Source organism: Heterodontus francisci, chromosome 8 (assembly GCF_036365525.1).
Source record: "Heterodontus francisci isolate sHetFra1 chromosome 8, sHetFra1.hap1, whole genome shotgun sequence".
NCBI classification, from domain to species: Eukaryota; Metazoa; Chordata; class Chondrichthyes; order Heterodontiformes; family Heterodontidae; genus Heterodontus; species Heterodontus francisci.
Genome location: NC_090378.1, coordinates 35,091,456 through 35,115,130, shown reverse-complemented (window position 1 = coordinate 35,115,130; position 23,675 = coordinate 35,091,456). Strand labels below are relative to the sequence as shown.

The 23,675-nt window shown below is 41.5% G+C and overlaps 1 protein-coding gene across 8 annotated transcripts in view; it reads right to left on the bottom strand.

The window, feature by feature from the left end:
- Positions 1-1,561: 1,561 nt before the first annotated feature.
- LOC137372742 (MAP kinase-interacting serine/threonine-protein kinase 1-like) overlaps positions 1,562-23,675 on the bottom strand; it is a 90,163-nt gene continuing 68,049 nt past the window's right edge. For 4 of the 8 annotated variants that reach the window (XM_068036936.1, XM_068036935.1, XM_068036938.1 and 1 more), the window contains 6 exons: positions 17,679-17,734; positions 15,699-15,794; positions 13,909-14,103; positions 11,249-11,413; positions 10,485-10,528; positions 1,563-5,595 (listed from right to left, as the gene is read on the bottom strand). In XM_068036936.1, the coding sequence (XP_067893037.1) occupies positions 5,343-5,595; positions 10,485-10,528; positions 11,249-11,413; positions 13,909-14,103; positions 15,699-15,794; positions 17,679-17,734 (809 nt within the window). In that variant the 3' untranslated portion in view covers positions 1,563-5,342. Of the gene's footprint in view, positions 5,596-10,484; positions 10,529-11,248; positions 11,414-13,908; positions 14,104-15,698; positions 15,795-17,678; positions 17,735-23,675 lie in introns of all 8 variants that reach the window. The other 4 variants (XM_068036941.1, XM_068036940.1, XM_068036942.1 and 1 more) reach the window with 2 other exon arrangements.

The following is a 23,675-nucleotide window of genomic DNA, read 5'->3' as shown; positions in this document are numbered from 1 at the left end:
TTCAACACATTCAGCAAAGGGTCCAATAGACTACATTGGCTTTCCAAATCAAGAATGCTCTTTTTAAAATACTAATTGAACTTCAGATGTAAGTGAACAAGAGCAAAGGATGTTTAAAAAAGTTACAAATCCTTTCCATGAAGCAGTTATTTAGACTTAAATAAAAAATGTCCAAGTAGTTCTTCTTCATGGTTCTTAAGTCCTTATCAGACAAAGGAACAATGCCTTCAGTTCAAGTAAAAGATCAAGGACCAAACTGTGGAGTGGGTTTGTGGCAAAGTGGAAAATATGATTGCAAAGGTGGCATGCTCTGGGCTATATTGACTGGTAAGGAAACTCTGATACCCATCCCTTTGTCAAAGAGCTTAGGTGAGGACCTGGACTAAGCAATTGAAAAGTAAACCCAAGCAACCTGAAGGTATGGAACATCAAGGTGGATAGCATATCACACACAGTCCTGCATTGGTCATTTTACCACACTGAAGGCAAATGGCCACCAATAGCTGATCAGAAAACTCAGTCTTGGGAATGCCAGCTATTGGGAGGCTTTGCTACATAAATGAATGCAACTTGCATATCCCTAGTTCAGTGCCCAGTAAGACTGGTTGCAGACATATAAGCAGTTGCTGCTGAATCTTCATAAATGCAACATCAGTAGCATGTCTATGCTGCGACCCCAAAATGCATTCACATTTAATGGTAATATGAAAACTTAGACGTTCTTGTTGTCTGCTTATTGAGCGCTCATCAGTTACCTAATGACCATATTTGGACAGACAGAAAGTAAGCAGGGCTCTTTTGGGATCAAATTGACTCCCAAATGTGCTTTGCGATGGGATGTTGGAACAGATTTGATCCTCTATAGCAGTTGGTGTAAACAGATTCCAAAGCAGGCAGGTGCATAGTATTCCAGTTGGTAGTTAATTAATCAGCTAACCCAGCTCACTAAGTATCCTGAAGGGCCAGACTAGCCAGTAGGAGCTGGGATTCTTTCCAGAAATTTCAAATAACCCTACAGTTATCCTTGCAATTAGAGTGGTTTCAGCTGGAGAATTAGTGGGTAGCTCAAAAGTTCTTTGTGCCCATAACCTGTATGATATTAGCTGGTTAAACTCTAGCATTACTCTTGTGCATACTGGGTTCATAAACCTTGATTCTTGCTAACCTATACCCTAATTTTTTTCTGGGCATCTGTTCCTATGGGGAGACAGTGTACACTTGATTAGGTGTAAGATGACCCTACTTATGTGGTTTCACAATATTTTAGTTTGGAGACTCAAATATGATGGATTCCCATGCATGTCAGCATGCAGCTGACCATAAAAAAAAAATCTATCCAGAGCAGCAGTTATATAAATTTATATAGACATACACACATCCTTCAACTACTCCTTCTTCTGGACTAATAAAAACTAAATCACAGCTCAAGGCTGGAAGTTATACAATTCTTGAATAATGAGAAACTGTAAAAAGCAAAGATAATTGTTGGAAAATTTGGACCAGTATATCCAATAAAGTGCAATTTTTTTATTGAAGGACAATATTGAACAAGTAATTTCACTTTACTGGAAACAAAGTGGATTACAATCGAAGCAAGAACCTTGGATTATTAAAGGCATTTATTTTCACTGACCCTTGGGCAGCTTAATGTGAGATTACATTTCAAAACCATATGAACTAACAAGAAGCTGATGTGTCTAACTGGCCCTGTTCCTTACAAATAATCACATTATTCTACTACTCACCACCCACCCCTCAACTCCCCAACTTTTTTTTGGCAGTCTGTCTGGGTTTTACCCGAGTCCACAGCAGGCAGCTTGTCCCCATGCCTTTTCAGTGGAACTCTAACCAGTCACTGGAAGATACAGGAGTAGGGTAGCACAGTGGTTATGGTCTAGACTAATAATTCTATGGCCTGGATTTAAGACCTCAGGCAGGAGCTCAAATCCCACTATAACAATTGGGGAAATTTAAATTCAGTTAATTAAATAAATCTGGAATAAAAAGTTAGTATCAATAATGATGACTATGAAACTACTGGATTCTTGTAAAAATCCACCTGGTTCACTAATGCCCTTTAGGGAAGGAAATCTGCTATCCTTACCCAGTCTGGCTTCTACGTGACTTTAGCCCACAACAATGTTGGTAACTCTAAAATGGCCAATCAAGCTACTCAGTTGTATCTCAAGGGCAAGTTGGGATGGGCAATAAATGCTGACCTTGCCAGTGATGCCCACAGCCTCTGAATGAAAAAAGGGCAAGGACCTGAAGTCTACCCTACAGCAGCATAGTATGCTCAAGAATTATGTGAACTTGTGCTTCTATTCTGTACTGTAACTCAATCATGAAAAACAACACCCATCTTTCAGATGGGGCTTCTCAATTAAAATAGGACTAAATACAAATTAAGAGACCGATTGGCATCTTCATAAAGCAATGAAAAAAAAGAAACAATTTTTCCAGACAATATACAGTCTGCCAGCTTCCGTCCCAAAGCAAGTATGAAACAAACACAATAATGAGAATCAGAGTACAAATGGAATAGAAATTCACAGCTGCAATTCCTTCACCTGGCTTAAATTCCAAAATGGTGATTCTGGTTCAAGCAGCAGCATTTCTGCCATTGCAATGCAAGGTAGGGATGCACAGCTACATTCCTAATAGGGGTCAATTAAATTCTAAGATGTCAAACTTGTGTCTAGCATGGGAAAAAAAAATTACTGTTGGCAATCTTTTCGTTTTGAAATGAAATCAGCAAATACAGAATTGCCAAGATTGCAGAGACATGGTCATTTCCTTTAACTGGGATGCGATGACCATGGTCATCAATAATTAAAACTAACTTTCAACAAAGATAACACGGGGAATTGGGAGAATTACCTGCAGGGGAGGGAAGGCAGTGGTGTGGGGAGAGAAGGCAGTGGTGTAGTGGTATTGTCACTAGACTAGTAATCTAGACCACCAAGCTAATGCTCTGGGGACATGGGTTCGAATCCCACCACGGCAGAAAGTGAAATTTGGGTGGCGCAGTGGTTAGCACCGCAGCCTCACAGCTCCAGCGACCCAGGTTCAATTCTGGGTACTGCCTGTGTGGAGTTTGCAAGTTTTCCCTGTGTCTGCATGGGTTTTCTCGGGGTGCTCCGGTTTCCTCCCACAAGCCAAAAGACTTGCAGGTTGGTAGGTAAATTGCCCCTTGTATAGGTAGGTGGTAGGGAAATATAGGGACAGGTGGGGATGTGGTAGGAATATGGGATTAGTATAAATGGGTGGTTAATGGTCGGCACAGACTCGGTGGGCTGTTTCAGTGCTGTATCTCTAAACTAAAATTCTACCCCTTATCCAACCTCCAGTAATATTCTCATTCTAGCCCTCTATCACAGAAGCCATAGAAATTCTTTTCCCTTCAAACTCTTAATAAATGGGTCCCAATAATGTGGTTATAAGGTGTTGTGCAGGGAGTAATAAGTGTGATACGAAAGCATTGTAACAAGTTAAGCTTTGAGGTAAATTTTGGGGTTTTATATTATTCGAAGTGTAGATGCCTTTTTTAAAAATCTGAACAAAATCTGTTTGAAAAACAAAGTATGTTTGTGATTTCTCATACTGCTGAATCAGATCTCATGTAGGAATTTTAATGAGTGCTTGAACAGACTGACTTTTATTCACCCTGTTCACATAGTTACCGTATTGAATCTCTCGACCATGATTCTTGGTGCTCATTTTCTTCTCCCCACTATTTTTAAGTCAAAAAATTAAGTATTTTCCTTTAAGAGTGATGAGGGGGAAGAATGCTTGGAAATTCCAGTATTCTGCTGTGTGGATCCCAATGATTTGACTGAAACCGAATTATGCCTTTATATTGTAGGGTTACCTCTGGAAGGAACCCTATAAGCAATCCTATAATTTTGCCACAAGTCTCAGCATCAGTAAAGATGTATAGCTCGAGGTGGAAGCACCTGATGTTAGCACCTGCAGTTTTTGCAAATATTACCAAATCTGCTCAGTGGTAGAGGAGGGCACACACTAGTGAACAGCTTACAATGGAAGAGTTTCAACAACAGAAAAGAGGCATCAATCACATAGCGTGCACATTGAATATCATACTATTATGATATAATGATGTACATCAATGAAACACACAAAAAATTAATAATTTGTTTGAATGTACTGATGTGATAAAAACAGCTTTAAGTATTATTTGAAAAATTGCATCCCTTCACACTAGAGTTTTCTATATGAGCAGCATCAAAACCCTCACATGACAAGAATGCCTATTGCACTGTCTTGTGAAATCCTTCAGATTTTCTCAGTTGACAAAGAGCTCACCCACTTCATGTCCATTACTGTTAAGAGATAATACCTTTACAGATGAGTGCAGGGATTGGGAATTATTCACCCGCAACTGCCAGATGTGTTATTTTAATTTTGACCTAAATGTACTTCTTAGAAAACTGTCTGATTATATTAAAATGCAATCAAAGAAAGATGATTGAGGCCTTTAGTCTCAGTCGGCACACCAGTACCACATAATAATGTTTGTGTTTAATGGGGATCCCTTCAGCTGAAATTAATCTATTGTAAAACCTCTTGAAAAGTGGATATTTGTGCAATGTAAGATTTTTATTAATGATCTGGATGTAAGTGTTGGGGACACAATCTGCAAATTTGCAGATCATACCAAGATCCGTGTGAGTGTTAGCGGACTGCAGACAATGCTTGTCTGCTTCATGCAGATCTCGATTTGTTGGGAGGCTGGGCTCATGACTGGCAAATGATGTATAACTTGGATAACTGCAGTGCTATGCATGTGGGAAGGGAGAATGCTCAATGTTGATTGATATGAAGCAACGATCTATAAATAAGTGCTTCACAGTAACCTGAAGAGTTACTTCCTCCTTTGTGATAAATCCCTGAATCAGCTTTATTTGCATCTTTCAGGTAAGTTCAAAACACAAAATATACAACGGATAGATGTTAAGATAAAAATATATTTATAACAATGTACAATGTTTAAAATTATCCCACAACCTATTCTTGTACAAAGAAATTAGAGTAAACTGCAATAAAAACAGGAAGTGCTGGAAATACTCAGCAGGTCTGGCAGCATCTGTAGAGAGAGAAGCAGAGTTAAAGGTCTTTGACCTTTAAACCTGTGACCAGTAAACTGCAGGCTGCTGTAGACTGAGCAGCAATATCGTGTTTTGTTTAAAATAAAACTTTCGCAGATTAAAGTATTCCGAACTCTGTGTCCAAAACCATAGTAACACAAGCAGTCTGGTGCTGACTGCTGCACAAGATGGGTTATGTCAGCTCTGTATTGGTTGAAATCTGATATATGTCCATCAGGAAGCCCCATCACTGACACTCACTGTCGGACTGCATAACTGCCGCTGGATAACTGAGGTTTTCTCAGCCTGCGCCTTGGCCCTGCGTTTAGCGAGCCTGGAATTGGAGGGAGGGGAAAGTCGCATGGAACAAATGGTCTTGATGATGACTTCCTGTTCCTCTTGCATCTCTTCATCCTGCTGTGACAGCTGTCTGTTGAAGGCAATGGCTTCTGCAGCAAAACTAGTTAGGTCCTTCGTGCTGCTGTTTCTGAAGGAGCAAGCCACATGTTTAAATATGTCATTAAGCTGGTCAACAACACTGGTAACTCACTGCAAAATATAATCTTAAAATGGATATAAAAAGAGTGTTATTAATCTAGTAAAAGGACATTATTGTATAATGTAACATAAGTTAGGATATTGTCCTGTAATTGCTAAATCCTATTACTAATTTAATCATGTGATTTGATATCCGCCATGACAAACTTCTCCAGCCCAATCAGAAAATTATAAGGAATCTGTACGTTTGCACATATTCAACAGTAAAAGGGCAGCCAGAGAAGATGTGAGAACCATAAAAGATGCAAACAGGCTTGAAAATAGAGGATGTGCACAAGATCATTAATATTCTGAATGATTACTGCCTCCAAGTATTCACAAGGGAAGACATGAACAATATGCTTTCCCTGAGCAGAGATAAACTAAGCAGAATTAATGAGTTTGATATAAATGAGATAGATCGAAGTCTTAGGCTAAACGAGCTACCAAACAAATAAATCTCCCATAACAGTGGCGCAGTGGTTAGCACCGCAGCCTCACAGCTCCAGGGACCCGGGTTCAATTCTGGGTACTGCCTGTGCGGAGTTTGCAAGTTCTCCCTGTGACCGCGTGGGTTTTCGCCGGGTGCTCCGGTTTCCTCCCCCAGCCAAAGACTTGCAGGTGATGGGTAAATTGGCCATCGTAAATTGCCCCTAGTGTAGGTAGGTGGTAGGGAATATGGGATTACTGTAGGGTTAGTATAAATGGGTGGTTCTTGGTCAGCACAGACTCGGTGGGCCGAAAGGCCTGTTTCAGTGCTGTATCTCTAAATTAAATTTAAAAATTAAATTAACACGTGGTTGTTTTCCCAGGAGAGAGAGAGATTCAGAAGCATATTTTTTCAGCATTGATGATCAAGGGAAGTCATTAAACACTGTACCAGTAGGTTGGAAACAGCCTAATATGAAGCCCACACTCAAAGGCTGAGAAAACAATCAAATTTGCAGGCTGTGCCAATGTAGGAGGGGCAGTAGAATTGGATGAGACAGCTCAGAAATGACAAAAACACAGTTGGACTAAATATGTAAACCACTACATCTTGTCCTGATCCCTAAGATACAATCAAGTAATGGAATCGGTATAAAGAGCCATGAGACTGATTCCTAGGGCTGGATTTTCAATCTGGGGTTGGGAGCCCGATGCCTAAATCATTTTTGGGTCCCAACCCACGCTCCATGACTGACGCAACGCATTCGTCATATACATAGGGTCCAAATGGCCCAGGGACAAGTTTGGCGTTCAATTAGGGCACTGGGAGTAGCCTGGAGGTGAAGTCAGTAACTGAGGGCCCTTTGAAAAAGTGAACGGCAGCCATGACAGGGTTTGCTGTTCGCTGATTACATGGACCAGCAGGGTACTCAGGAGGCCCGCGCTGGCACGGGTGTCACCAATGTTCTCCGATGCCTCCTTGAAGCTTTAACCGAATTAGTGGCAGACAGGAGAGAGATCTTGTTCCCAGCATCTAGAAGAAGAAAAGGGCCTAGAGACACAAAGAGGGCCTGGATGGAGGTGGCAGCTGATGAGTGATCAGAAGGAGGTGGGTCCAGTGTAGAAAAAGACTCAATAACCTGATAAGTCTGGAAAAGTGAATGGCATGTGACACCCGAGTGACAGGGCTCTAACTCTGTATAAACCAGCATGCAGACGCGCTGAGCAGACTGACTGTCCATAGTTCACCCTAAAATTGTCAGATCAAGTACCCAGTTGCATCACTGAGACATGTGCAACCCACACATATGGGGCACAATTGAGAAGGGGGCATCGATGAAGTGTGAAACAGCTGATGTGAATGTCATGCTGGAAGAGGTGAGGGAGGGCAGCCTACTCATAAATCACTCCTTATTCTGCAGGAAAAGAAAGGGCACAACTGCAGGACATGCCTCGGATGGGTGACAGTGTACCCAGACCTCCACACTCTTGACCCCGATGGAAGCGGCGGTGCTGGTAATTGCAAGGGTGCCATCATGTCATCATTCACCTTCAAGGCGGTTGTGGGGAGAGACACTTTACTGAGCCAGCATTGTCACATTATTCCTTCGCACAATCCACCAGCGCAGACACATGCAACTTGGTTGGGCCTCAGTCAAGATTACAATGGGCAGCACATCACGAGTGAGCAGAGGGAGGGAGAGGGGCAGGGTTAGCTTTGGGCCGTCTCCAACAGACACAGCTGAAGATGCTAGGCCTCGGGTGTCCCAAAGAAGCAAAGTTTTCTGGAGCATCAGGGGTAGATCAGTTCTCGAATGTCGGAGATCCCAGAGGCATTGTGGAGCCATGGGCAGACAATGGAGGAGTTCTTGCAGTGCATGTGCTCTTTTATGACTAAAGGTTTTGAGCCCATGAGCTCCTCCATCGAGAGAGTGGCCAACCTCTTGGAGAGTCATATGCAGCACCACTCTGAGTGGATACAGCAGCAGCACACTGATATGCACAGAAAGAGTGACACTTTTTGTGGTATGGAATGCTGTGTCGCTAATAGCACAGATGCTTCAAGTGAATGCCAGCTGCATTCCAGCTGGTGGCCTCATCCAGCATGCAAGGGCACCATGAAAGGGCTGCGGAAGTGAAAGAGGCTGATAAGGGGGCCACATCTCAGGGGCAACGGCGCCATCCCTCACCTCCTCGGTCCCTCCAACTGAAGAACAATCCATGCTGCAAGGCCCTGTGACAGAGGTTGACTCTGCAATGATGCAGGTGCAGCAGCCTGTGAAGGATCCTCCATGAGCTCCTCCAAGACAATGAAGGAGGCCATGGGCATATCAGCTGGCTGCAGAGACAAAGAAGCAGGCCTCCTCCACCTCATCTTCAGCCACAGGGGAGGACCCCGTAGAAGTGGACAAGGCGGCAAGGCGCCATGCCTTTAGTTGCACTTTATGGGTCACCTGGGTAATGTTTTCTGAATTTATTTGTTCATTGACTTTTCCTATAATAATAATTGCTTATGCTTTCAATCAGACTTGTGTGTTATTATTGCTTGATGTCAAAAGGGAATGAGTTTCGTGGGGGGACGTGGCCTGGCCTGTGATGTGGGAGAATGTTGGCAGTGGAGACCCCATTCTCAATGGTTTAGGATGGCAATGGGATTCTTCAGATGTGTGTACTTGCTGGATGATTTCTCTCTCTGATGGAAGGTGAGTTACAGAGTCATCTGTCATAGGGGCTGAAAAGCGCTCAAGTGAAATACTGAATTAGCATGGTCTTTGCGGCCATGCCAGCCTGCCGATCATGAGGCCTCAGTGGTTTTCCTCAAAAGTCTGGTTGCCGGGCTCCTCTGCAGCGCCGCCTTCATCCTCCTCTTCCCCTTCTTCCTCCTCCAAGGAAGAGTGGTGTTCCAGGTCCTCCTCTTCATCCAGCTCCAGGCCTCTTTATATAGTCATGTTGCGTAGCGCACAGCAGGCAATCACAATATAAGACATTCTGGCTGGCTCATACTTGAGGACACCACCTGACCAGTCAAGGCAATGGAACAGCGTCTTCAAGATGCCAATGGTCTGTTCAATGCAACTTTGTGTTAGGTGACGACTCTGGTTGTAGCACCTCTCTGTATCCGTGTCTGGGTGCCGGATGGGAGTCAGGAGCCACCTTCTCAGGGGATAACCCTTATCACCCAGCAGCCACCCATGGAGTGTTGGCCTGAAGAGGTGCAGAAGCTGGAACTCTTGAAGGATAAAGGAATCTTGACAGCTGCCAGGAACCGAACGCAGACCTGCAAGATGTGCTTCCTGTGGTCACAGACCAGCTGAACATTGTGAGTGGAAGTCTTTTCTGTTCAGAAATCTGGCTGGCTGGTCTATCAGTGCCTTGATGACTGCATGGGTACAATCGATGACAACCTGGACACGAGGGATTCCATCAGTGGCAACAATGCCCAATGCCACCTGTGATGGCTCATATGTCTCAAAATGGACATCGTTCCCCCTCCACCCTCGGAATAGGGCATCAGTGACCTGCCTGAATACATGATGAGCTGCCAACTGCGAGATGCCATCCAGGTCTGCAGCTGATCCCTGGAACAACCTGGATGCATAAAAATTCAGCGTGACCGTGACCTTGATGGTTGCAGGTAGGGAACTGCCATGGGGGCCGCAAGGCATCAGGTCACTGTGCACCAGAGCGCAGATGTCAGAAATCACCTGCCTTGATAGACACAGCCTCCTACAGCACAGGCGCTCTGTCATTTGCAGGTAGCTGCATCATGGGCAGCAGACCCTGATGTCATGGGTAGTGCCTTCTTCCCCTTGCAGCCCTTTGCTCTGCCCCTTTGGCGTCCTCCTGACAGCAGGATGCATCTGCTGCAATCCCCCTCACTACTCTGTCCAATGTTAGAGTAGCTTGCTCCCATGTCAGCTCCCTCAGCTGCCACTCATTCATTCCCAGGGCTTCCTCTGCCAACCTCTTCTGCCCAAGTGATGCGAGCAGCCTCACGTCCCTTCAAATCCTACCACTCATTGCTCACAAATGCAGCTGTGCATTATTCTCCACTTACGTATATTGACCCAGTGCATCCATTAGCCCTCATGGCTGCCCACTGTGTTCACGACAGCTGCACCCTGACATGTCCCAAACAATGCATTTTCTCCATGCCTCCTGATTGAAAATTTAAAGCTGCTGCTCTGAAACCTTTTAATGAGCTCAACAACGACTTAATTGGAGGAATGCAAGTTTCTGGCTCACACCCACCCTTTGAAAATCACATCGCGTTCTGGAGGCGTCAGGCTCTATGACACCTTGCAGGAACGTGATTTTCAATGCCCGCCTGCACCTACACTCACCCCACAAGCAACTGAAAATCCAGCCCCTGGTATGTGAGTTAATAGGAAAGATTAGAATCCTCCTTACCTCTGTAGTAGTTGTGGTGTGGGCAGACGTCTTTCTGGCGCATTCTACAAAGAAAGGATCATTACTGTGATATATAATTTGTTTTAGTTGCAAAAGCATTTTTATAGGTGGCTCTCCTTCCTCTTGTTAAAGTTAATCCCAAAGTTTCCTTCATTAGAACAGTGACTACACTTCAAAAAGTATGTCATTGGCTGTAAAGTGCTTTGAGACATCCAGTGGTCATGAAAGGTGCTATATAAATACAAGTGTTTTTAAAAATGAAGGATATTTCACAGAGAGGCATGTGTTACAGAATTCCTACATGTATGTATGTATTTCACTTTTTAAAAATAATTAAAAAGGACAAAGTAACATTTGAAAGGATGAATACAAATTACAAGGGAATTTTGTGGGAGAACAATTTTTGTACAAATTAAACGTATCTTGGATTGTTCTCGGTACACTTTAATACTGAAAAATGAAGTAGATGCACTTAATGATGGCTCAGCATAACATGGTCTTCTCAAAGTATGTTAGACACAGTAATTTAGAGGGGGGGGGGGGCGGGTACAGGAGAATCCAGTTACAGTGATCAATTTGATCAGCAGTCTCAATGGTCACTAATAACTGATCAATTTTCAACTTGATAATTCCAATGTATTTATGTGATAGAAGATAGGTTAATGTTTCCAGAAACTAACAAATGTTTCAGTTGTTAAATGACTAATTGGTTTATTTGTGATTTCTGGTAATGAAGCATTTAGAAATAAGTTATTCACACTTACCCCCTGTACCCAGGGATGCTGAAGGACATGTGCAGCACTTAGCCTATCCTTTGCATCACGCACCAACAACTTGCAAATCAAATCCTTGGCCCCACCAGAAACGTGAGCCCAATCCTTTTCAGGGAACTCATATTTGCCTTTCTGTATGCTCTCAAACAGTATGTTCTGTAGGCAATAAAGCATTAATTAGAACTGGGTGTTGTACTTTTCACAGAATGCACCATTAATAAAATCACAGCTTTTCCAATGGCTCAATTAGTAAAGACACTGGGTAGCTGAGTCACAGCAATCAGATCCAATTCTTGTCAATGTTATTCCCTAATCTGATCGGGAGTAGCAGAAGAGGTGTGACAATTGTCCTCAGGAGCTCCAGGCTAGGAAAGGAAAACATCAGCCCCTTGTTCAATACCTAGTGACCCCTGCTGAAAGTCCATCCATGTGAACATCAAGATATAGCTTGGCTGTGATACCCTGTACTGAAAATAGGATGCCAACCCTCACTGTTCAGGCACATACATGATATATGGCCAGTTGGACAAGGTAAAAGTTACACTAATGGAACTATAGTCCTACCCGGATACGGTAGCATAGTGGTTATGTTAGTGGACTAGTAAACCAGAGACTATGATCCAATGACCGGAGTTCAAATCCCAACCATGGCAGTTGGGAATTTGAATTCAGTTAATTAAATAAACACAGAATAAAAAGCTAGTATCACCAAATTGTCATAAAAACCCAACTGGTTTACTAATGTCTTTTAGGGAAGGAAATCTGCGGTCCTTATCCAATCTAGTCTATGTGTGATTCCAGACACACAGCAATGTGGTTGACTCTCAACTGCCCTCTGAAATGACCTTGCAAACCAATCAGTTGCATCAAAAATCACTATGACAAGCTGTAGCGGTTCAAGAAGGTGGCTCAGAACCGCCTTCTCGAGGGCAATTCGGGATGGGCAATAAATGTTGGCCCTGCCAATGACACCTACATCCCGTGAATGAGTAAGTAAAAACACATTCAAGAGAAAGGAGAAAAAATTAATATAAAAAAATGCATGTTAGCATTAGATAAAGCATTATAATGTTGTGAAACATCTACTACTCAACATGTGAATGCAGCTACATAAGAAATTTTATGAGTCACTATGGCGCAGTAATGAAAATTCCCTAGTGTTTTTAACTAAAAGCATGGTTTACATAAACAGTGCTCTTCGACAGACAAAACATTCAAATTTTCATTTGTTCATTTCATCACCCTCTTGCCGAATACATTTTATTTATTTATTGTATTGAGTCATTCTGGCATTGCTGCATTGATTTATCCCACATTAAACCATCAATGAATACTGAAAATGATATTTACAAAATGTCAGTTAAATAATGAGAAAAAAAGGGAATCTTGAGAAATGGAACCCCAATAAGAACTTTTTAAACTCCATGAACTTGATAAAGTTTATTGTTTCATCATAAAACCACCCTTTTAAAAAGCTTTAACCTAATCAAACATTTCTCAACTCCAATAGCAAACAGGCAATCTGCTTACAGGCCTCTGATGTCCTTCTAAGAGCTACATAAAAGCTTCGCAAATTAACTCAGTCCCTTCTCCCAAGCAAGGTACTTAGTCATGCAGTTTGAGGCTTAAACACCCAACAGAAGCATTTATCTCCCAAGGGTATTCATCTTGGCTCGTTTGCAATTTTTTTTTCAAGAATGTTACTATTTCTAATATTGTTGCAGTGTTTTTCTTAACTTCACTGGATTTAAAGTGGTGTGTGGAGCAGCGCCCATTGTCTCTCGAGATAAGGAGGCCAAAGAAGACTGGATTTAAAATACTTTCTCTTTTTTAGGATCTTCTGGTTTGTTTCTTCTTTGTTTGAATAGCAAGGTTTTTAAAAACAAAATTACCAAGGAACTGCAGGAAAGAAAATTTCAGGAAAGACAGCAAACACTGTGAAGTTGAAGAAATGTGACAATAAAACCCTAGGTGACCAAATCAGTGAAAAATGGAAGAGACAAATTGATGAGCATACAGTAAGAAATGTTTTGCAATTATACATGAACTCTGTGGAAAGATCACTGGATCAAAACTGGTGAAGGACATGGAGGGAAATGTAGAGTAGATCAGCGAGGCTATTGTGAACTTCCCAGCAAAGGTATTGTTCAAACGATGACTCACATCAGCAGAAGGGGACACTGCAGCACTAGCCAAATTAGCAAAGAATTTAGAGAGAGAAGTAGCATTAAGGGTGGCAGAACAGGCAATGAGGCAGGAGGAGAGAAAAAGCGTTGAGTGCAAGAATTGGTGTTTAAGTGTCGAAAGATGAGATTTAAACAATGTAAGACTTTTAACCAAGTCTACCAATCAGAATGCAGCTTGGCTTTGGACACTGGCAGTAATACAAGTTTCCAGGGAAACAGAGAGGACTGCAATAATATATGTGGTATTAATCTGATTAGTGCTCGAGAAGATGTTTACCGGTATACAGTGATACCTGTACCATTAAACCTGACTGAATATTCATTTTAGACAGAGCATCATATTTCTGCAGCTCTGACATTCTTCACCTTAATAAGCAGAGAATTTACTGAACAATTTTTACAAATAAAGCATCGTTGCCCATTCTTTGATAAATTATCACCTGCAGATATGTTATGCTGCCTTACCCGACAGGCCACACAGGCCTCTCCTCTGTCCCAGCCACAGTCTGTTCCACAATTCCCCACAAAGGGTGGGTTACCACTCAGCATGATGTACAGAATTACCCCAAGGCTCCACAAATCGCAACGCTTATCATAAAATGACGCTTCCTCCGTGAACGTCTCTACCACTTCAGGAGCCATGTATTCCGCAGAACCACACTGAGGATATTAATGCAGTTATTAGAAATTAAAATGCAAAATCATTTAAGCATGAATTTCTAACCAAGCCTGCAAAATAAGCATGTGACTAATCTAGGCTCAGTAGTATTTTGGGGTTTGGAGCTGCAAATAGAAACTCTACCTGGCCCCATAAATAATATTTCCTCAATACACTCATCATATAGATTGTGATGATTATATTTTATGCAGTTTAATATTTTACAATATATCTAGTAAACTACATTTATGCAACTAAAAAATGTGCAGAGCTGTAAGGAACTAAACACTCCATATTTAATTTGTCAAGAATATAATCTCTGCGCAGAGATGGCAAGTATAATTTAATCATGCAGGAATGACCACTACAGGGCATTTTAATAGAATGGAGTTAGAGAGGATAAAAACTATGTTAGACTACATAAAGACAGACCTGTCAGCATGAATTTTATAAGGGTCCACAGTAGCAGCTTCTTCCACTAAAAACCCTTAGCAAAGAAGTAAAACAGCTGAAAAAAAGATAATGGCCCGGATTTTGAGGTCAGTGGTGAACAAATGGCGCTAGTTGTTCATTACACTTATCCACAAACTTTCTGTGGGCTTTTATAGTGCAAGTTGCAGTTAGTAGAAATCCAAAACAGCATGGTGCCCTCTGCAGGGGATCTGGAACCTGTGAGAACAGGGCAAGCAATGGTGTGACTCCTTAACCAGATTGAAGAATCCTTACTGAGATATGCAGAGTCTAAATCAGGAAGTGTTAAGTTAGAATAGCTAATTCAAAGTCAAATCATGTACAGAAAGTTAAAGGAGAGAAAGAAGGGATTAAGAGAGAAATAAGAGACAGAAAGAAAAGTAATTTTTAAAAAATTTCCAACAATAATTAAAATCTGAAGGAATGAGAATACACACTTCTAAAAGTTAATTTTCAGTGCCAGAGAAGTTGTTTGGCAATAATTAAGACTTATCACACCATTAAAATTCACTAACACTTGAACAGACAAGCAGTGGTGTATTTAGTGGGCAAGTACCACAACTTCATGCTATTCCATGGGTTTCAATGCTGAACCTCTCGGCGAGATACCATTATAGCTGGAACAGCAGGGTAACTTGGACAGCAACTTCCTGATTTCTGCATGTAACTATGCATGTGTGCTCAAAGTTGCTGTCCGATTTATTCTTTGCTAATTGTGAGCGCGACAGCCTCACATTAGTTTTACCACAAAATCTGGACCAATGCCTCATTTCTGACCTGCATGATGATATTTTCTGCTTACTGATGGACTAATTCTTCTTGGGCACTGGACAACCCATCCAACATTATGGCATACATATTTTGCAGAGTTGCCCGGTTTCAAAGGTGAGACAAACCTCAAGAGCTTTTACACGAAAATATTTCAAGCAACGTATACTTATATAGCAACTTTAATGTAAAGAACACATTAAGGATATTCAGAGAGAGAGATATGGAAAACATGTCATTATTACCTCTGAAAACTAACAAGACAGTTACTATACTTAATGTCAGAAATAATTGCAGTGATGCAGTTCAGGAAATGCACCACAGATTATAAACAGAAGCTGTAATTATATTTACATACCGGAGTCATCAGCTCAGGCGTGGTTATAGGAGTACATGCGCTGCTCAACTTCACCCCACTACCGAGATCAAAGTCACAAATCTTCACCGGGGATATCTAGGGAGGGGAGTGTGGAGACCGAGAGAGAGGGGGATTTCTGTTTAGGATCAAACTGTCAAAATGGCATGGGTCCCAGCAGGAATTGAGAATGACATTTTCAAGCTCAAAAAACAGCATCCGAGAGCAACAAGAATGTCGGCTCCTGCTCAACTCAAAGGCAGCCTACCAGAAAGGGACTCAAGTCACTTCAAAACTGCTCTTTTACAGCCCAGAGAAATAACATGGTGGGTCTCCAAGAAGCTGCTTCCCAACTTGCATAAAATGAAATACATCTTTAAAAAGAATATGCCCTTCGACGGTTCACTTTATGAAACAAAAGTACGATGGCAAATAACTGTTGGAAACTGCAAGTGGAAGTGCATTCATCCAGTTTTATACACTGCTACACAAGATACTGAATGCAAGATATTTAACCGAAATGCTGTACTATTTTAATGAGGAATAATTATGATCTTAATGCACCAGAATAATAGAACTCATTTTAACAATTGTTCAGTTACTAATTGATTGATTTCTCCCCATTTTAACTAAGTGTAAGCTTTAATCTCTCAGAGCACTGTATTAAGACTGAAAGATAAGACTTTAAAAAGAAACTTTCTCCTGCACAGTAGATGAAAGAAATTATAATTAAGGTGAAAAACCTCCAGTGATTAATTCAACCTATTGCCTTTTCACTCTTCCATTCTAATTAAACATTCAATGCCTTGGTGCAGAGGCTAATTGAAATCTTACAAAAGGAATAACCCTTTGAGATTAGGGAAGTAACCAATTTATTCCAAGTAAGACAAGGTCTTAAAAAGTTAAACCTATTACAGCGGCAGCAGTTACTCACAAACTAGAAAAGCAGTGTTCTTGGGTATCCCCATAGCGTAAAGAGATAATAAAAGGCAGCTTTAAAGATATTTAAAATGCCACAGCCACAATAATAAAAACAGGTGGTTGAACTGACTTGTACCTGCATGTTCCTACCTACCAGCAATCAAATCTAGTTTCACAGCAAACTAGTGAAAGGTGCAAAAAGAGACTTCATTGAGCATATCACTATAACACATCCCTGAACATGGTTTCACTGACCAATCATGAAAATACAAGGAAGTAGGGAAAATCAACCTAATTTTATATAGAATGACATTTAAGAGCATTGCTTGATGTACAAAACTCCATGTCAAAGCATCATTACATTCCGCCCAAATGACAACATGGATGTGAGGGGCTGACTACACAGACATGTCCCATCTTGAAGTCACGTCACAGTTCTATACAGATATCCACCCTGGCTAAATCTAACCAACAGTTTTATAGCACAATATGGTAAAATGGGGAAGAAACACCAACTAAAATGCTGGCATTTTGCTTAATCTAATACTTTTGGAGCTGTTTGTACAAAGTTTTGGCTTATTTTGAAATTATAGGTCGAGGAAGTTGAAATTCAACTTGGCATCAAGCCTATCATGACTGGGCACTGCAGTGGTTCACCAGCCATCAGTTTTTACTCTTTTTCTTTGAATCTGCCTGCCTCATTACATATTTTCCATCCTCCCCACCCCCATTGCTCATCTCAGTATTTTCTTCCTGTCTGTTCTCCTGCTAGTAAATAGTGTGAAGTCTGTAAAGGAAAGTATATTGAAAGTTATAAAAATGACAACCTACCATATGAATAATCACATTTCAATGACTGAAAGAGCTAACTATATAGGCAGCTCATTTTAGTCATTAAAATGCGCAGTGAGCAGCACTCCATTAATGCATTAGAGAATGCAAGCAGCGAGCTCAGCTTTCCAGAACCTTTCAGTGACGTAAGCAAACAACAGAACCCTTTGTTAAAATGCACTCGGTATGATAACAAGTTGTACAAGGTAAAACAGTACAACAGACATTTACCTGTTCTGCGAATTCACAAAGGATGTTCTCTGGTTTCAGATCTCTGTGCGCTATACCTTCATGAGAAGAACCAACAAAAAGTGATTACATAAGAGAATATCAGTTGCAGGAACTCAGTCAGAGAGCCCTAAATTTTGCACTGCATGGAATACATTTCCCTAATCTATTTACAGTCTAAACTTGACATACCCAATCTACATTTGCAGCCAAACTCACCAATAATTCAATTTTCCAATTAAAATCGACCATTTACAATATCCCTCCAAGAATAAATAAACATTTTCTACTTTTAAGCACAGAGAATGCTGGAAATACTCACCAGGTCAAGAAGCATCTGTGGAAAGGAGGACAGTTACTGTTTAAGGCCGATGCTCTTTTGTCAGTTCTGATGACTGACCTACTGAGCATTTCCAGTATTTTTTGTTTTTAATTTCAGATTTCCAACATCTGCACTATTTTGCTCTAATATTTTCTATTTTGAATAGAGTACTGCTCCCAATACCCTGCCATGGTCACTAATCAGATGCCATCAATGTGGCAGAAAAGCAGTAGTGATATTGGATAGGATGAAAAAAATAAAGAGGACATACTTAAAAGGTTGTCAGCTCTCAAAGTAGAAAGGTCACCTAGTCTGATGGAATCTATCCTAGGTTACTGAGGGAAGTAAAGGTAGAAACTGTGGAGGCACTGGCCACAATCTTGCAACCTTCTTTGGATATTGGGGTGGTGCCCGGACTGGAAGATCGCAACTGTTATACCCCATTTAAAAAAGGAGAGAGGGATAAACCCAGCAACAAGTCAGTCAGCCCAATGTGGGAAACTTTTGGAGACAATAATCTGGAACAAAATTAATTGGCATTTAAAAAAGTATAAGCTAATAAATGAAAGTCAGCATGGATTTGTTAAAGACAAATCACGTTTGACTAACTCGATGGAGTTCTTTAATGAAGTAACAGAATGGGTTGATGAGGGTAGTGTAGTTGATGTATGGACTTTGACGAAGTATCATATCATACACTTGTTAGCAAAATTAAAGCCTACGAAATTAAAGGGACAGTGGGAGCATGGATACAAAATTGGCTAAGGGACAGAAAGCAGAGACTAGTGATGAACAGCTGTTTTTCAGACTGGAGGGAAGCAAACGGCGTGGTGTCCCCTAGGAGTCAGTATTAGGACCAGTGCTCTTTTTGATATAAATTAATGACTTGGACTTTGGCATACAGAGCGTGATTTCAAAGTTTGCAGACGATACGAAACTCGAAAATGTAATAAACAATGAGGTGGATAGTAACAGACTTCAGGAGGGCATTGATAGACTGCTGAAATGGACAGAGAATTGACAGATGAAATTTAATGCTAGAAAACTATGAAATGATAGATTTTGGGAGGAAGAATGAGAGGCAATGTGAACTAAATGGTACAATTTTAATTGGGGTGCAGGAACAGAGACAATTGGGAGTGTACGTACAAAAATCTTTGAAGGTGACAGGACAAGTTGTGAAGGCTGTTTAAAAACAACATATGGGATCCTTAGTTTAGAGGCACAGTGTACAAAAGCAAGGAAGTTATACTAACCCTTTATGAAACACTTGTTAGGCCCCAGCTGAAGTACTGTGACCAATTCTGGGCATAATACTTCAGGAAGGACATCAAAGCCTTGGAGAGGGTGCAGAAGAGATTTACTGGAATGGTACTGAGGCTCAGAGACTTGAATTACGTGGAGAAACTGGAGAAGTTGGGGTTGTTCTCCTTAGAACAGAGAAGGTTAAGAGGAGACTTCAGGTGTTCAAAATCATGAATGGTGACAGAAGGGGCAGTAACTGAGGGCACAGATTTAAGGGGATTGGCAAGAGAACCTGAGGTGACATGAGGACATTTTTTCCCCACTCATCGAGTTGTTGTGATTTGAAATACACTGCTTGAAAGGTTGGTGGAAATAAATGCAATAGTAACATTCAAAAGAGAAATGGATAAATACTTGAAGGGAAAAAAAATACAGGACTATGGGGAAAAAGCAGAGGAATGAGATTAATTTGATAGCTCTACCAAGGAGCCAGCACAGGCAAGATGGACCAAATGGCCTGGTTCTGTGCTGCATCATTCTGTGATTCTATAATGCAAGAAAGTGGCTGGCTCAGTTGCTGTATATATGTTCTCCTACCCACATGTGATGGCAGACACAGCAAACTCATTCAGTTGATCCAGTGGATAGGAGTGCTAAATGAATTTAAATGCACTGGGGAGCTATAAGCAAGTCTGGAATTTTTAAATGAAATATTCTTAATTACACAGTAGACTTTGCAGATTAGTTGGAACATTATTTACAGAAAATGCTGGAAATACTCAGCATCTGCGGAGAGAAAACCAGAGTCAGCATTTCAGGTCTCTGATCTTTCAAAATGGTAACTGTTTTTCTCTCCACAGATGATGCCTGAGCTGATTATTTCCAGCACTTTCTGTTTTTGTTTCAGATTTCCAGCATCTGCAGTATTTTGCTTTTGGAACATTATTTACCTTCTCTACGATGTACATCCTAATTACACACCACTCGTATATCGCATTTCTACTGCAGCTATTCATCTAGGAAAGCGAAGAGTGTTTTGGTGTCAACCCTGGTACCTGCAGTATGAGTTTTAGCCAGGCCATACCCAGTTTACAGTGCCTGGCTAAAACTCAAATTTGCCTATCCGGGGCAGAGCGGTGCCCATGTGTACTTACAGAGTTATGTTTTAGTGACTTGTCCAGTGAATTCTCATCATACTTTAAATATCTTTCCACACAATGAAAATAATCAAGAGCACGGTTTGTTTTCTAGATTGTCAGTGAATAGGTTTAGATGCCATAAAGCTAAAGGGTTGGTTCCCTAACCTCAAAGGTTTTCTGTTTTTAACAAAGTCACATGCGTACACAGAGCTGCTTTCCCAACAATTAAAATTTAAATGCTTAGACTAAGCAGGTGGAAGAATCTGCACTGGCTAAACTCTTGAATCAATTCCAACTGGGTTTAAAAATACTCATCACATCCAAGGGACCCCTCCTCAGGGAATTTTATAAAACCACTTTGGTACTGACTGGAGATAGACCTATGTATACCATACCAAAGCAGTAAGACTATGTCCTTTGGGGACTCTCACACTGGTTCTCTTTGGAGAAAGGGTTAGGCCCAATTCTGGATTTGCACTGCAAGATTAGCAAGAAATACTTCGGCAATGTGTTCAAGTAGCTTCTGAAGTCAGAACGGTCAATCATCCATGATTAACAAAATATGAATTATTGCATAAAATGCTAATACTAAGATATTACCCCTCATCCGGGGCCTCACATCGTTTCACATATATATTAATGACATAGGTAGCAGAGTAAGTTGTGTGGATGGGAAATTGCAAAGGGACACTGACATGGCCCCTGACAAACCACAACAGACGGATTCAATGTGAAGAAGTGTGAGGCTATCCACCTTAGATCAGAGAAAGACAAATCAGAGTAGTTTCTTAAATGATGCAAGTCTAGCAGCTGTGGAGGAGCAAAAGGATTTAGGTGTGCACGTACACAAGTCACTAAAAGCTAGTACACAGGAGTGGGAAAAACAGTTGGCTGTGATGCCTTGCACAATCAAACAGCATGCCAATAATCACTGGGTTCACACTAGGAGAGTGGTCACTTGGTTGCTTGGGGAACTGGACCCCAGCAACAATCCTTAAGAGAGGGGAGAAAAATGGGTAGGTGATGTGGAGGAAAGGGAAAATTAGCTTTATTCCTTAGAAACAATGTCATATATGAATGTCTAATAGATACTTCCTTGTGCATGTGTGATGCATAGACAGAAGCTGAAAATTGTGAGCAAGACCAGCTTCACTGCTGACAAAGGATTCAGCTTAAATTTTCTAGTATCTAAAAATCTAATTAAAAAAGGCATTATCTTTCCCATACACAGGTATTGTCAGCTTGAAGCAGCATATATTGTAGATTCAGAACTATTTCTGATGCAGCAAAGTTTGAAACACAAACCTTGACGCACCTAATTCCTCAGTCATGCCTACCTCAAATAGACTTGGATACAGTTCAAGTTAATGTTAAACTTGTTTCCTTTAGCAATCATAACCAGATGAGTTACAGATGATATTCATCTATAATTGTATTTATAAATAATATGAAATGATAATAGTTTCAAATTAGAGGCGCTTTTTTATTTACAATTCCAGGGCAACTGTATTTCGAAGTTATTAAATCAAACCCACACGCTTACTTTTTTGTCTAATTCGAGGTCAGTACCCCGATGTCAGGAGCATTTCCAGGTCCCGACCCTGAAATGCATCAGCATCTAATGCCCGACACAAATTTTATCAGGCAGGCCAATCAGTGACCCGATGGCCGACTGTCATCCAATCAGGGGCGCTGGTGGCAGGCAGGAGGCGGGAGCTAGACATGCCGAGCCTAATTTAATGTAGTGTGGTTGCAGATTCATCTCGTGATAAAAGAGAGTGAAGAACAGAGGCCCAGCAGCAGGTCAGGTACCTGTGGAAAGACAGCCCCACGATTCTTAGATGTCTCCATTGAGGTGTTCTTGCAGGCAGTGGCATCACGGAAGTGTGTTTTGTTCAAGGACAGCAGCAGGAGAAGGCCAGCCTGCCAGACTAAGCAGCCATGGCTGGATGTGGCTCGTGAAGTCAGTAGTCAAAACGCCGTCAGGATGACATGGGTACAGTGTCAGATGCACTTCAATGACCTTCTGAGGGCTGGTAAGATGAATGAAACTCGACAACCAGGTGACAGACCTGTAGTCACAAGCAGACCCACGAGTTGAGCAGCCTGAGGAAGCATTGTGCTCCTGAAACTGGAAACAAATTTCTTCCATGAGCAGTGCTGAGCTGGGGACGCAACTCAAACCCCCAGCAATTGTGGTGGAGTCAACACTGAAGCCAGGAACTTCACATGTGCAAATGCAGTTGGAAGTGGTGAAGGAGGACACTGTGGTCTTAATTCTCTTGCTTTTGACCTTGCAGAAAAGAGCACACAACTCCAGAGAAAGGGCTCGTTCAGGTGTTGGAGTGTCCCATATCACAATCTTATTGTCCATGGCGAAAGCAGCCCTTGGCCTGGCCAGGATGGCCACGCATCAGGAAGTGGGCGATGGCAAGATGGGAGTCCATCCAAGACAAGGTGAAATGCTGTGAACATCTCCAGGTGACTGGGATGGAGTTCCCTCCTCCCTGATTTCCTCCACGGCAAAGCAAAAGCTCTAATAGCCTGCGTCATCTCTGCAGAAACAACAGCTGACATAGGGGAGTCTTGCTAACCAGCTTCTTCTATCTCCCTCAGGGCCAGTTGTGGAGGGGGAGACAACCCATTCTACAGAGACACCCACATCCCCTGAAAGAATTTTTAAAATGTAGAGCGGCGCCTCCCAACAGTATGAGGAGAATAAAGATGGCTGACATTGAGCTGTAGGACTAGAATATCTGAAAGTTATACTAGTCACCTGCAACACACAGTATATCAATAAGTAGTTAGGCTCCATCAACCTGATTTAATTGCAAGGGCTGCCACCCACCACTCAATAAGCTCACCACAAAAGGAACAGTCACAAACTCCAACTCTTATGTATTTCATAGAACAATGTGTTTTAAGAAAGCAAGTAGTTTCAGGCTAAGAGAACAATCGTAAAGCACTTGAATTTTTGCTATAAGCCAAAATGTTATTTTAGACCCATGCACTTACTCATTTTACAAATGTTAAAACACAGGAACTCTTAGGAACAGAAAATGATAATTAGACCTTTTAACAAATCAACTCCATCAACCCACCTTTCATCACATTCCTCAACCCCTTCGTTTTCCTAAAATGAAATTCTGCATTACAACTTCAGACCGAGTTTGCCTGTTAGATAAATCTGATATTAAATATACCCTACTTCCTTGAAGTGTTGTCCTCGTATCAGAGTTTAGATTGCTAGGTGCACAATCCTGTTGCAATGTTTTCTGGCATGTGGTGTTCATA